Here is a 14553-nt window from a genome sequence, read left to right on the forward strand (position 1 = left end):
AACCACCGCCTCCCTATACAGTGTTAGGAACCTCCATCCATAGTTCTTCATGCTGTATCAGATCTGATCCCTTAAATGTCTTTGTCACTTCCATTGTATAATCATAGTGGATTTGATTTGGGTCATACCTGAGTGGCCTAGTGGTTTTCCCTACTTTCTTTAGTTTAAGTCTGAATTTTGCAATAAGGAATTCATGATCTGAGCCACAATCAGCTCCCTGTCTTGTTTTTGCTGACTGTATAGAGCTTTTCCATCTTTGGCTGCAAAGACTATAATCAATCTGATTTCAGTCTTGATGATCTGGTGATGTCCATGTGTAGAGTCGTCTCTTGTGTTGCTGGAAGATGATGTTTGCTATGACCAGTGCATTCTCTTGGCAAAACTGTTTGCCTTTGCCCTGCTTATTTTGTACTCCAAGACCAAACTCACCTGTTACTCCAGGTTATCTCTTGACTTCCTGCTTTTGCATTCCAGTGTCTTAATAGTTGTCTTACAGTTTTTCAAGCACAGTTTTTATTTCCTTAGGTAGTTTATTCCCAGGAATTTTATTCATTTTAAGTGAGAGTACTCCCTTAGTTTCTTTTTGTTTGTTGTTAGTATATAGAAATGCAACAGATTTCTCTATATTAATTTTGCACCCTTTACTGCAGCCCACTCCAGTGTTCTTGCCTGGAGAATCCCAGGGACGGGGGAGCCTCGTGGGCTGCTTTCTATGGGGTCGCACAGAGTCGGACACGACTGAAGCGACTTAGCAGCAACAACAGTTTTTTAGTGGCATCTTTAGGATTTTCTTTATATAGTATGATACCTGCAAGTAGTGTTAAATTTTTTTTTTTACTGCTTCTTTTCCAATTTAGATTTCTTTTATTTCTTGTTTGATTGCTGTAGCTATGACTTCCAGCAGTGTTGAATGAAAGTGGTGAGAGTGGGCCTCATTGTCTTCTGATCTTAGAGGAAATGCTTTCAGTTTTCATAGTTGAGTATGATATTGGCTGTGGGTTGTCATGTGTGACCTTTATTATGTTGAGGTATGTTCCCTTTGCCCACTTTCTGAAGATTTTTTATCCTAAGTAGATGTTGAGTTTTGTCAAAAGATACATTTGTGTATCTTTTGAGATAATCGTGTGTTCTTTATCAGTTTGTTCATGTGGGGTATCATATTAATTTTGTGGATATTGAAAACTTTGTATCCTTGGGTTAAATCCCACTTGATCATGGTGTATGACCCTTTTAATTTATTATTGTATTTGGTTTGCTAGTAATTTTTTTGAGGACTTTTTCATATATGTTCATCAGTGATATTGGCCTGATTTTTTTTTTTCTAATCTGGTTTTTGTATCAGGGTGATACTGGCCTCATAGAATGAGTTCGTAACCATTCCTTCCGTTGAGTTTTTTGGAATAGCTTTAGAAGGATAGGTGTTCTTATCTAAATGTTTGATAGAATTCACCTGAGAATTCTATTGGTCGTGTACTATTCTTTGTTGTTGTTGTTTGAGTGGTGTGACACAGGTTATATGTCACATTATTTTTATTTTTTTTTATTAGTGATTCATTTCACTACTGGTAATTGGTCTGTTCATGTTTTCTGTTCATGTTTCACACTTGGGAGACTATTTTTTTAGGGATTTGTTCGTTTTTGCTAGGTGACCCATGGTATTGGCATGTAGTTCTAGTAATCTCTTATGATCCTTTGCATTTCTGTGGTGTTGGTTGCAACTTCGCCTTTTCCGTTTCTAATTTTATTGATTTGAGCCATCTCCTGATAAGTCCAAGAAAGATTTATTTATTTTTTTCTACCTTTACTTAGCTCAGGTCTGGGTCACAGGGTGATTGACTGCAGAACCTAGGGGGGCCCGTGGCTAATGCTGGCTCATTAGTGGGTGGAGTCTGTCCAAGAGACCCCAGGCTGTTGCCCATCCACTCGTGGGTACAAAGGTCCTGGCTAGTGCTGACCTACTGGCAGACAGAACGGGTCCTGCAGTCTGGTTGCAGAGCCCAGGTGTCCCAGAGCTGTGCTGGATTGCGGGTGATCAGGGCTGCTTCCTGACACGGTTGGGTGTAGGGTCACGGGGGGTCCTGAAGTTTGTGTAGCTTGCTATCAGAGCTGCGGTTTTCTTTTGGCTGGCGTCTGCTCTTTGGTGGGGGGGCAGGGGGGCCTGGGTCCTAGGGTCTCTGGCTTGAAAGCCCTGGTGCAGGTCTATTGCCTGCTGCCCTAGTGGGTGGAGCTGTGTCCTGGGCCACCCAGTGGGCAAATTGTGCCCTGAGGATCTTCAATCAGCCTGTCTCCTGTCAGCTGCTGGGCCTGAGGCATCCCAGCCTGACAACTACAGGATGTTGGGTGGGAGCAGGGCTAGTCCTGAAACTGAAACTAGAGGGAGGGTTCCACAGTGGCGCCCACCAGCACAGTGTCCGCCTGGCAGAACAGGCCCTCCCAGAATGACTGCCCATGTCTTCGTCCTCACGGTGGGGGAGCTGCATTGCCTCCTGCCTCTCTGGGAGACTCTTGTAAGTCTGGCCGAAGTTCCTACCAAATTCCTGCTTCTGCCCCGGGGTCCCGGAGCACGTGAGAGCCTGTGTGTGCCCTTTCAGAGTGGAGTCTGTGTTCCTCAGCCCTTAGGGACTCCTGAAAGGAAGCCCTGCTGGCCTTCACAGTCAGATACCCTGGGAGCTCCTGTTCCGTGTGGGGCCCCTGACCCGGGGAGCCCAGCGTGGGGCGCAGACTTCTGACTTCTGTAGGAGAAGCTCTGCAGCCTGCGTTCTCCCATTTGTAGGCTGCCCACCCAGAGTTATGAGACTTGACTGTATCTTGACTCCATCCCTCCTACCCATCTCCTTGTGGTTCCGCTTTATCTTTATTTGTATATTCTTTCTGGTAGATTCTGGTCTTTTTCATCAGTAGTAGTTCTGCAGATAGCTGTAATTTTGTGGTGCCTGTAAAGAAGCGAGCTCAGTGTATTTTTCCTCTGCCTTCTTGGCTGATCTATTAGACTCTTCAAGTGAATTAAGGGATGTGGACTGGGCTTCTGTTTCATGTAGAGCATGGTGCCTGGAACTGAAACTCACTTAACTGTAGTGTCACCTCAGAGTGGAGTGGGAGGTTGCTGTACTTACTTGATGAACTATCCTTGTTTAAAAAAAAAAAAAAAAGTAGCTCTGGATCATATATGCCTTCATCCTCCTATAGGTTCATATTGACAGACCTCCGACATTCTCTTTAAATAACTTCAGTTGTTTTTCTTTCCCCCCTAAGAAGCAGCTTCATGTACATTTATTTTTTGGACACAAGTTCAGAATCTTACATTTCTTCTTATTAAAACTATTCCAAATTGATCTGAAACATTATGCAATTGGCTGACTTGTGGGAAGATTTCAATCCTGTCAGTATATTTGTTATTTTTCTCGATTTCATGATATCTACAAATTTTAAAGCATACCTTGTTAGGCTTCTTGTTGTTATTCAGTTGCTAAGTCGTGACCAAATCTTTGTGACTCCATGTACTGCAGCACGCCAGGCTTCCCTGTCCTTCACTGTCTCCCAGAGTTTGCTCAAGCACATGACCAGAGTCAATAATGGTATCCAACCATCTCATCTTCTGCCGCCCCCTTCTCCTCCTGCCCTCCATCTTTCCCATCATCAGGGTCTCTTCCATTGAGTCTATGCATTAGGTGGACAAAGTATTGGAGCTTCAGCATCCATCCTTCCAGTGAATATTCAGCGTTGATTTCCTTTAGGATTGATTGATCTCTTTGCAGTCCAAGGGACTGTCTAGAGGCTTCTCCAACACCACAGTTCGAAAGCATCAGTTCTTCGGTGCTCAGCCTTCTTTCTGGTCTGGCTCTCACATCCATACATGACTACCGGAAAAGCCATGGCTTTGACTTATATGAACCTTTCTCGGCAAAATTATGTCTCTGTTTTTTTAATACACTTGTCTACTTTTGTCATAGCTTTCTTTCCAAGGAACAAGTGTCTTTTAATTTCATAGCTACAGTCAGACTGCCTACAGTTAATTTTGGAGCCCAAGAAAATAAAGTCTGTTACTGTTTCCATTTTTTTCCCCATCTATCTGCTATGAAGTAATGGGACTGTATGCCATGATCTTAGTGTTTTGAAAGTTGAGTTTTAAGCCAGATTTTTCACTCTCTTCTTTCACCTTCATCAAAAGGATCTTTAGTTTCTCTTTGCTTTCTGCCATTAGGGTGGTATCATCTGCATATCTCAGCTTGTTGATGCTTCTCTTGGCAGTCTTGATTCCAGCTTGTGATTCATCCAGCCTGGCATTTCACATGATGTACAAACTCCAGGAAATGGTGAAGGACAGGGAGGCCAGGTGTGCTGCAGTCCATGGGGTCGCAGAGAGTCAGACATGACTGGGCGACTGAACAACAACTCTGTATAGAAGTTAAATAAACAGGGTGACAGTATACAGCCTTGACATACTATTTTCCCAATTTTGAACCAGTCTGTTGTTCCATGTCCAGTTCTAACTTTTGCTTCTTGACCTTCATACAGGTTTCTCAGGAGATAAGTAAGGTGGTCTGGTGTTGCCATCTCTTTTAAGAATTTTCTACAGTTCATTGTGATCCACAGAGTCAAAGGCTTTAGTGTAATGAAGGAAGCAGAAATTGATGTTTTTCTGGAATTCCCTTGCTTTCTCCATGATCCAACGAATGTTGGCATCTTGATCTCTGGTTCCCCTGTTTCTTTGAAACCCAGCTTGTATTATATACATCTGGGAGTTCTTGGTTCACATGCTGCTGAGGGATTTTGAGCATAACTTCACTAGCATGTGAAATGAGTACAACTCTGTGGTAGTTTGAGCATTCTTTGGCACTGCCTTTCTTTGGGATTGGAATGAAAACTGACCTTTTCCAGTCCTGTGGCCACTGCTGAGTTTTCCAAATTTGCTGACATATTGAGTGCGGCACTTTAACAACATCATCTCCTAAGATTTTAAATAGCTCAACTGGAATTCCATCACCTCCACTAGCTTTGTTCATACTAATGATTCCTAAGGCCCACTTGACTTCACACTCTCGGATGTCTGAGATGTAATCACAGATGAAATCCTTAGCCATTTCAAGCTTGTTTCTTCATCTGTGAATGGGGCTAATTAGATTATGGTTACTGTGAGGAATGAAGGTGGAGATGTTCACAGAGCACCAGTGCAGTTCTTGGAACACTGTATGTATTCAGTGTACTTTAGCTCTTATTAATTACTCACATCACTGACATCAGAGTTGAGCAGGAGAGAGAAAGACAGATACCTGTGTCACATCACTCAAAGCTACTCTCCTAGGTTTATGTATATTCATTAATAATGGTCCTGTTTTTATTTATTTTGCTCACCAAGACTCATTGGAGAACTGTTAAATTGCCTTTCTTGAGTACACTGTCTGACATTATTTATTTACCTGATTCTTCCCAACTCACCCCCAAAACTTATTTTTTTAGTGATCCATCCACCCAACTTTTTCCAAGACACTTAACTACCACTCTTATTTCTTTTCAGTTCAGTTCAGTTGCTCAGTCATGTCCGACTCTTTGCGACCCCATGAATCACAGCACGCCGGGCCTCCCTGTCCATCACCAACTCCCAGAGTTCACTTAGACTCACGTCCATCGAGTCAGTGATGCCATCCAGCCATCTCATCCTCTGTTGTCCCCTTTTCCTCCTGCCCCCAATCCCTCCCAGCATCAGAGTCTTTTCCAATGAGTCAACTCTTCGCATGAGGTAGCCAAAGTACTGGAGTTTCTTTTAAAACCTCAAAATACCTAATGAATTCTACCTGGTAGGTAAGAGCATATGAAGTGATTTATTGATACTGGTTAAGATCCATTATATACAGGTAGAAACCATCAAAATTGTACAGGGAATGATGAAGAATATTGATAAAGACAGTTTTACAGACAAAATAACAACTGGAAAATAGTCTTAACATACACAACATGTAATTATGAAAAAAACGTAGAACACAAATTGTTCCACAAAATAGATTCCAAGGCTATTTAAAAGTCTGCTATGCAAACCTTAAGTTGAAAAATGTTCAATGGGGTTATATTGTTTTTAAAAAATTAAGTATAATGTAAAAATTAAGTTTTTTTATCCCTTACTGTAAATGGGAGAGGAACTGAGACAACTTTTTACCCCAAATCTATACATTTTGAAAAATAATTTATATGTCTAGCACAAAGAAAGAAAATTGAGAATGTTTACAATTCTGTAAACTATGCCTTTCATGAAATGCAAACTGCATCATTTTTTTAAATTGTGCAATCAGAAATAGACTGTTCCCTTTAAGGTACAATTGTACCTCAACTGGCTTTATACCTGAGCACCAAAGCTGAAGTTCTAAAATGCCATCTTGGAAAGCTATTCTGAAAATGAGCAAGAAATCAAAACTAGACTGTTACTATCCAGAGAATTAGGCACCAAGAAGGAGAGTGTCTCCTTAGAAAGGCAGTATTAACAATAGAGAAGATTCTGTTAATTAAGCAGCTGACAGATCTCCTTGTGAACACAACAAAGGAAATCCACGTAGGATGATCCTCCATAAAGTCCTTTGTCTTCTACCAGGAACTGTCGGAAAACCATTTCTGGCTGTTCTCGCTGCTTGACTATCGTCAGCTAGGAAGAAAACAACAAGGCAGCTGGTTATAAACATTTCCTGAATGTGGCTCAATTCTGCATGCTTCAGTTCCACCAGAATTACATGTCTGTTGTCTATGAGGCCTTGGAGGAGGATAGGAAAGTGCCTGTTACCCAGAGTGGAGAGAGGCATTGAGTACAAAGCCACAAAAATCAAGACATGTAAGTGGCAACAATGAAACACAAGCAGAATGCTGGAAATGGCTTCACAATGGCAGTGACTCGCTGAACCTTAAAGGACAGGGTAGGATTTCCTTAAGGATGTAGATTTCCTTAAGGATGTGGGAGTATGGTATTAGCATTCTACTGGGGAACCACGTGCCAAATACACAGTCCTGGATGGCAGGTAAATTAGCACACACTTCTAGAAATCCATGGGAGGTGACGCGTTTGGGTTTTTGTAGGAAATGTGATTCAGTGAAGCTGATGAAGAACAACTGGCTATGGTGCATAGCATTCACTAGGGGGATGAGGGAAACTAGACAGGGAGCAGCTGGAAGCATCTAAGGTGGGAGACAGTCAAGACCTGAATGAGGCAGTGTAGCTGCAAAGGAGACAGATGGAAAAGATAATGTTCTTAAACTACTGAAATCTTAAAATATTCAAAGTAATTTTACACCGATTACATGTGGAAATGGTAATATTCTGGATAAGTTAAAACCTTCTCAAAATTGTAGTTTTTCATTTTAATTGTGGCTGCTACAAAGTATAGAATTAATGTGCAGCTTGCATTATTGGACAGTGCTGCTCTAGAGGGAGAGACCCATGGGGAGGAAACCCAGAAAAAGGTAGTTTGTCATGAATTCTCTCAGCTCTTCTGTTGACCCACTTACTCACTTGTATTTCAAGAAGTTAAAGCAAATGATCAGAAAGGTGAGAATTTGATATCTGTTGAGCTGTGTGTGTGGTTAGTGCAGAGAGATGTGCAAAATACTGTCTCCATCTACCACCCATATAATTAAGAAGAACCAGGGCATCATCTCACTTCCTTTTGCCTGGTGAAACCACCCAAAGTGCCTGCAGCTACCAGCTTCACACCCGCTACACCAAGGAAGGCACATTCCACATCGGCTGGGTGCAGCTACTGTTTCGGGCTGGCTAATTAATTCCACATGGATAATGGACACACGTGACGTCTTGGCTGGTCCGTGCCAGGCCCTGGGAGCTGACACTGCAACAGCAGTGTGCAGGGTCATATTCCATCTGATGAGGGCAAAGAAACTAGCCCCGCCCATGGGAACATCGCCAAGGAGTTGAAAGTGTGCATCCTGGTGAGCCTGAAACCAAGGCAATTTTCTCAAAAAGAGAAATTTACACAAGTAAATTGTCTTCTCCACCTTTCCTCAGGTGCCGCTAGGACTCTACCATTGTCTGCTATGGGCAACACCAATGTGGGTCTGGCCTCAGTGAGACAGCTCAGGCTGACTGGGCAGAATAAAAACACCATGGAGGGAAGGATTTGAGGCCCTAATTTCCTTAGAATTAACTTTTCTATGGAAATTAATGGAAGTTCATATTGCTCATCTGGGGGTACTGCCATTCATTTATTTAGTTTTTGGTTTAAATGTAGTGGTCACTGTTAAAACCTTCTCTGATGGGTGCATCTGGCCATGATCTGAAGTAGGAAATAGAAGAGGGGATGAATTTCAACCTTGGAAGAAACTCATCTTTATGGTAAAGGAATATCCTGCTCTGGCATTTGAGTCTCTACAAAGCTGGATCACCCAGCACTTGGTGGAAAGTCTCAGGGAACTGCATTTATAGAAGTGGTAGATATGGCGTCTTGACACACTGGTAGTCTTCTCATGGATACACCACCCACGTCAGAGGAGAAAGTATATTGGGAGGGACTGGGAATCTGTGTGTTATTCCCCTCAGTGTTTCCACAGGGAGGGATGCAGCTCTGTGGGGTGGGGTGGAGAGGGGAGAGGACTATAAAATGGTCACTGCTGGTCTCCCCGCAGGTTCCTGTGTGCCCTCTCCGTGGAAGGATTGGTTAATCCAACTGGTCTAAATGGGATATTCTCTGGGCCATGTTACCAGTGCTTACAGAATTATTGTACTTCAAAATGCATTTTCTTCTCTCATATTGCCTGTTTCACAGGGCACAGATAAATGACGGCAGTGATCAGGATGGCCCAAAAGGAGTATGCTGAATGAGAGAGCGCCGTGGGTATAACTTAGGAAAACGCAACTCGTCCTAAGGGGCAGATGAATGAAGAGAAGCCAAAGGAAAAAGGTCAGTGAGAAAGAATCAGGAGAGTATGATGTCTTGAAAGCGGACAGAAGAGAAACACTGAGGAATGTAGTAGTACTCAATCTTGTAAAGGGGTTGAGAATAACACGTCTTTAGCAGTTTGGCAGTTCAGGGAAAACGAGCTGGGAAGAAGGAAATTACAAGCAGTTATTAACATTTCAGGAAGCATGGTGGTAAAATGCCTGCTATGTCTCTAGCATTCAGTACAAAATTTGTGGGATAAAAAGGAAAACGGAGCAGCATCTTGGACAAGCAGCAGCTTCAAAGAAGGAAGATGTGACAACAGCTTGTAAACTGGAAAGGAGCCAGTGGGGAGGGAGTATTCTAGGAAACACAAGAGGAAGAAGAGATACTTTGGAGCCTGGAGAACCATGAAGCAGGGCAGGACTAGAATTTCAGTAAAGCATTTGATTTAGGTAATCTGGGAATGCACTGTGATGGAAATCTTTTTTTTTAATTCTCCCACAAATGTAAGACTGTGCTGACAGTGAGCTCTAAGAGGGCTGATTCTCTGAAAACCTAACTAGCATAATCGAGAAGGCAGCAATGCCTTCTGGTTTGATTTTGCTATCCTTGACCCTTTTCTCCTTCTAGTCAATCTGGACTCTTTCAAAGATATAAAGACTCTTTAAATGTGTTTCCATTTCCTTTGTGTGATCCATTTTCAAAGGTTGGAGAAGAAGATGTAAAACCAAGTGCATGGACTGAACAGCCAGGCCAGGCCCGTGTCTGTTGTGACCTAGCTGTGCACCCTGACCAGGTGAGTGCACTCCTTTTCACGTCTGCTAAGCAGCAACGGCAGCTGAGAGCCTATGGGGGACCAGGCATCATCTCCTGGATTCCTTCAGCTCTCACATTTCTGGATTTTAGATTTTCAAATTCTTTGAAACCCTGAGAATGTCAAGGATTTTTTCAAACAGAGATACATTTCCAAGTAGCACATAAAAAAAATCATTTAAGCTAAAATTAGTATTAATATTATATAACTTCTTATATTTTATTTACATATCATATTTGGCAACTACCTCAGATATTTTAATAACCAAAGCTGACATGACCTTGATAAGCAGGTCATGGAGCAGAGGGGAGGAAAGGGCTTTTTTTTTCCTGGAAGAAGGGGTTACTGAGCACAGGGGTGATCGCCACGTTTAGTCTGGCTCCTTCTCTGCATTTGGGGCCAGCTGTGGAGATGCAGCCACTAGGACAAAGGTGGATCATCCTTGCTGTGAATGCTGAACACTAGTTCTGGTCAATCTGTGTGTCATACGACCCTAAGATTTCATCACATGTCTCAAGGGTGTTCAGAGTGTTGTGTGAAGAACATGTTTAGTTTGAGCCTTCTCTGCCATCTCTAGGTCCTGCCCTAAAACTGAACCCAAGTAGTGATGTAAAAACAGTTCTGGAAAGGTTTTGTTTACCCAGATGTCCTAGAGATTATAAAGCTCTTTATTCAACTTTCCAAAAGTTCTACTAAAGTTGACGTTTGCGTGCATGAGTATCTATCATGGTAAAGAACACTGATATAAACTGACAATATTTATGTTTCGGGGGAACAATAGCCCCACAGTGCCCTGGTTCTTGTAGAGGCCTGCCTGCAGCTGAGTGTCCTGCACCGCTGCAGGAGGTCGTACAGAAGTAGACCACCGTCATCTGTACACTCCAGGCAATTCTACTATTGAGCTTGAAAAGGAAGACAGGGGTGAGTACTTGGCACTTAGCAATAAGGCATAATTTTCCTGACCTAACAGACATTTTAAAGTCTTTTACTCACACTCAAAAAAAGCTTGGAAAGACTAGGATAACAAAATTTTTCAGAGATAATAAATCAAAAGCTGTAAAAGTCAAATTTAACAAATGCTTTTATACTTCTTTAATTTTAAGCACTGAAGGAAAAGTCATTTCAAAGACTTAATAATATCAATTGTTTCTAAGTTAATACTTAGTAAGATAATCCATAGTTAATGCATGGTGATAGTTATTTTTGTATGTGTGTGGTTGACAGGTAGGTAGGTATACTCAGAGATTGTGAGTTTTCTATCAGAAATCATGTTATAAAAATATAGGACATGCATTGGAAATCAAAACACTTGAAAGAAGAAAATCTCATTCTTACCTTCATTGAATATGGCCGCTTTTGTTGGATAATACCCATTATCATTCTGAGTGTTTGTGAGTATGGATTTCCCAACTCAGGCAATAATGTCTAAATTTAAGGAAAATAAAGTTTAAGTTTCAGTACAACTTATAACATTTAGATAGAAGCAGAATGAGATTATTATTATTATTTTTTTTTTTTTACATAACCATGACCAGCGCTTTTTCACCCGCTGCTCAGTCTCCTTTGTAATGGAAGATGGAAGATTTGTGATCTACTGCCCCTTTCATGCTGTAAAATTAAACTTTTTTTTTTAATCCTGAATAAATTACATAGACAAGATACTCCGCAGTTCATGTAGAGTGTCATCTTCCTTGAACTATATGTTACCTGAATTTACCCAGCAACCCTGGGAGATGGGCAGGGAACATAAATGATCCCTGACTTAGTGGCAGTTAGCTGTAGCTCAGAGAGAACAAGTGACTTGTCTGAAGTCACACAGCTCATGAGTGGGGAAGTGGGAACTTGAATCCACAGCCTCCAATTACTTTGCACAACACTGGGTGGGCCCTGCCATGTTAGAAACATTCCCATTCCCATCAAGGAGATAGACCCATGCCGTCTAAACATTTCCCTTGTATTGCTGGCACTCTCACAAATTTAAAAGAGCTTAGTTTTCTTTTCTTTTTTTTTTTTTCTAGGTGGTTTCCCTGATGAACTTTTTGGAAATTATTTGAAATAGGTATATTGGTAATTTCTTAATCATTTGGCTTGCTTACTATGCTTACTTACTATACTTGCTTACTATACTTACAAAGCACAATAAACATTTCCGATTAATACCACATTACAAAATTTCTATACATTTAATTTTGATACATACTGACATCATGCAACTGAACTGATAGTATGGAGTTTTCCAAGAATTTGCCTACAAAGTTACACTAAACATGCTTTATTTTATTTACATGCTATGTACATATGTTTTCTTTTTTATAGGAAAATAGTACATCTAGCTATGTTCACTATGTACATCGGGAGGTAACTCATGTGACATGTGCCTGATCTTTACTTCTCTTTGGGCTTGTTCTTGGAAAATTTTTATTAGGACAGAAAAATCCCCTCCTTGTAAATGTTTTGGGATCCTTAGTCTGTGTTCCTCTGAATGGACACTGAGTAAATGTGAGTCAGAGCCTCCATGTAACCAGTGCCTCCCCAGAAGGCCCAGTGAATAAATGACCACAATCACTGAACGCTTTCATAGTAAGAATGAGATTATTAGAATGTTAAAGTTAAAAAACATCCTTCCATGCTGTTGGCTTAGTTCATCTACCTAAAAACCAAAAATGTGAAATAAAAATGCATTAAAAATGATTCATACTTATCAGCATAATTTGACACAAACAGTATACGATTTTTGCAAAGAATGTCAACTCACCATGATATTAATTTCTTTGCAAGATGGATATTTCAAGGCTGTGTTATGAGAGACCGATATACCTCATTCCTTCAGTGGATCAGCGGCAGGATCCTAAGGCATTACCCCACGTGGAAAATGCCATCCAAATACCACTGTCCCAAAATTCAAACAAACCACCAAATGCTGACTTCTCAGAGGGACTGTGGCCTCTCAGATTTCCCTGAAATCTGGGTAATGGTATATAAAAGATAGCATCTACTGCATGTGGCCCTCAGGGGACATGAGAGATCTGAACTTAGATTTCTTTCATTAAGACAGTAAATGTTAATGCTTACTTCTAAGCAAGGAGCTAAGACAACATCTGTGAGTTAGTTACTGGAAAAGTGAACTGGAACATTTTACCAAAAAGTCACACATCCCAGGAAAAGATCATAGCCAATATTTTTCACAGGAGTTGTTAAAAAAAAAAATGGCAGGAAATTCATTATTTATATTCACATTCCACACTCTCTATGTATTCTCTTGACATTTAAGACTATTTTTTAATTTTTATTTAAAAAACAAACATAAAATAAGTATACTTTATGTATATGTCTCAAAGTGCCAACTGCCTCTAAAAAGAAAGCAATATTTGTTTTTTTGTCTTACTTTTTGAAGAAGGTTGAGAAGAAATATGGAGACATAAGCACAAACCTAGCAATCTATTGCTTTGTGGTGGACAGACTTCGGCTACTCCATATCTATATTCAACAAATATGCATTAACATTTATATGTGAAATTTAAATTTAATGTGAAATTTAATATTTAATATATGACATAAAAGGAGGCTTCCTTAAATTTTATATAAACATTCTTCATGCTCATAGTTCTTTGCCCACTGAACTTTAATTTTTAAGAAATTGCATTTCTAATCATTCTTAATTTCAACCACATGCAAACATCTTACTATTTCTAAATCTTCATCTTAAAACTAACCTCTTAATGGATACCTTTAACTTCTTTAAAAATATATTTTTACATTCATAATAGATATGCAGCTCTCTAAACTGACCACGTATCTATTTAACCTGAAATTTTAATCCAGACTTCTTCTCCAGATGCTATGTGTCTACCTTCATACCAGAAATTAAAGCCTTAAGCCATCTCCAAAACATGAGTGAGGACTCAGGGAACAAATTCTCTGCTGCATTCTGCATCTGAATTCATAGGGAATCCAGTCAAGCAGAGGAAGACAACCATCACAGCAATGGGGTTCACACGATGGTCTGCAAATAAGGTATGCAGTCAGTGTGATTCTCAGAGTATGCTAGGAAAACCAGCAATTATAATTTAAGAAGAACATTATTTGTGTTCATTCCACATCAAATCTAAAATCTCTTTTGAAATAAATGAAACAGAAGGGCACATAATTTGTTTTTGTAGGGTGGTCATATCTGTAGCTAAATGTGTATGAAAGCCTCTACATCCTTGTGAATATGTAGTTCAGCACCAGGGACGAGCCCAGAGCCTAAGACCAAACTCACTTCCCACCTCTGCCACTTACTACTGAAAGAACTTGTCTCTACGCCTCACTGGAGATGTCTAGAAAATGTTGATACTAGTATCTGTCTCACCGATTTGTTACAAGAATTAAATGAAATAGTGTATTTAAAGTATTTGGAGCACAGTGATTAACAAATAGAAAATGCTCTGGTACTGTCAGCAGTCTCTATTAAAGTCATATAATTTGGTTGTCGGATAATACTTTATACAACTTTATGCTAGCTAATTGTTATTCATTAAAACATGAAACTCTCTTATACAGAACTACAGACCTTATTGTTTTCTCTATAAATACATGGTTGCATATGAACAAAAAGCATTTAAGAATTTATTACTGCAAAGCAAAGGAAAAAAATATACCTACCATATCTGTGTTGACATGTGCAAGAGATGGCACGTTAAAGATTCCTTGAATCAGTTCTGGTGGGCTGCTTACTCCCAACCATAAGAACATGTTTAGACCATTGGCCAAGAGGAAGATTCCTTCTTCTGAAAGACGGGTCTCAGAGCAGCGAATAGCAGCAGGTAACGTGGTGCTCTTGACATCCAAGGTGTGCTGCGAGGCAGAGGCGAGAGTCAGAAGGCC

The 14553-nt window shown here is 40.5% G+C and overlaps 1 protein-coding gene and 1 long non-coding RNA gene across 3 annotated transcripts in view; one reads left to right on the top strand and one right to left on the bottom strand.

The window, feature by feature from the left end:
• Nucleotides 1–4311: 4311 nt before the first annotated feature.
• Nucleotides 4312–11949, top strand: LOC147371211 (uncharacterized). The gene is made up of 2 exons (XR_015166006.1): nt 4312–8891; nt 9580–11949. It is a non-coding gene; the product is annotated as an uncharacterized LOC147371211 (long non-coding RNA).
• Nucleotides 5801–14553, bottom strand: part of SEC24D (SEC24 homolog D, COPII component) — a 116452-nt gene continuing 107699 nt past the window's right edge. For both annotated transcript variants that reach the window (XM_086407267.1, XM_086407266.1), the window contains exons 21-23: nt 14332–14523; nt 11023–11112; nt 5801–6631 (exon numbers count right to left, since the gene is read on the bottom strand). In XM_086407267.1, the coding sequence (XP_086263393.1) occupies nt 6491–6631; nt 11023–11112; nt 14332–14523 (423 nt within the window). In that variant the 3' untranslated portion in view covers nt 5801–6490. The remainder of the gene's footprint in view (nt 6632–11022; nt 11113–14331; nt 14524–14553) is intronic.

The sequence above is a fragment of the Bos grunniens genome, chromosome 6 (assembly GCF_055505025.1).
Source record: "Bos grunniens cultivar Pamir isolate PY7600 chromosome 6, Bosgru_T2T1.0, whole genome shotgun sequence".
In the NCBI taxonomy this organism is placed as follows: Eukaryota; Metazoa; Chordata; class Mammalia; order Artiodactyla; family Bovidae; genus Bos; species Bos grunniens.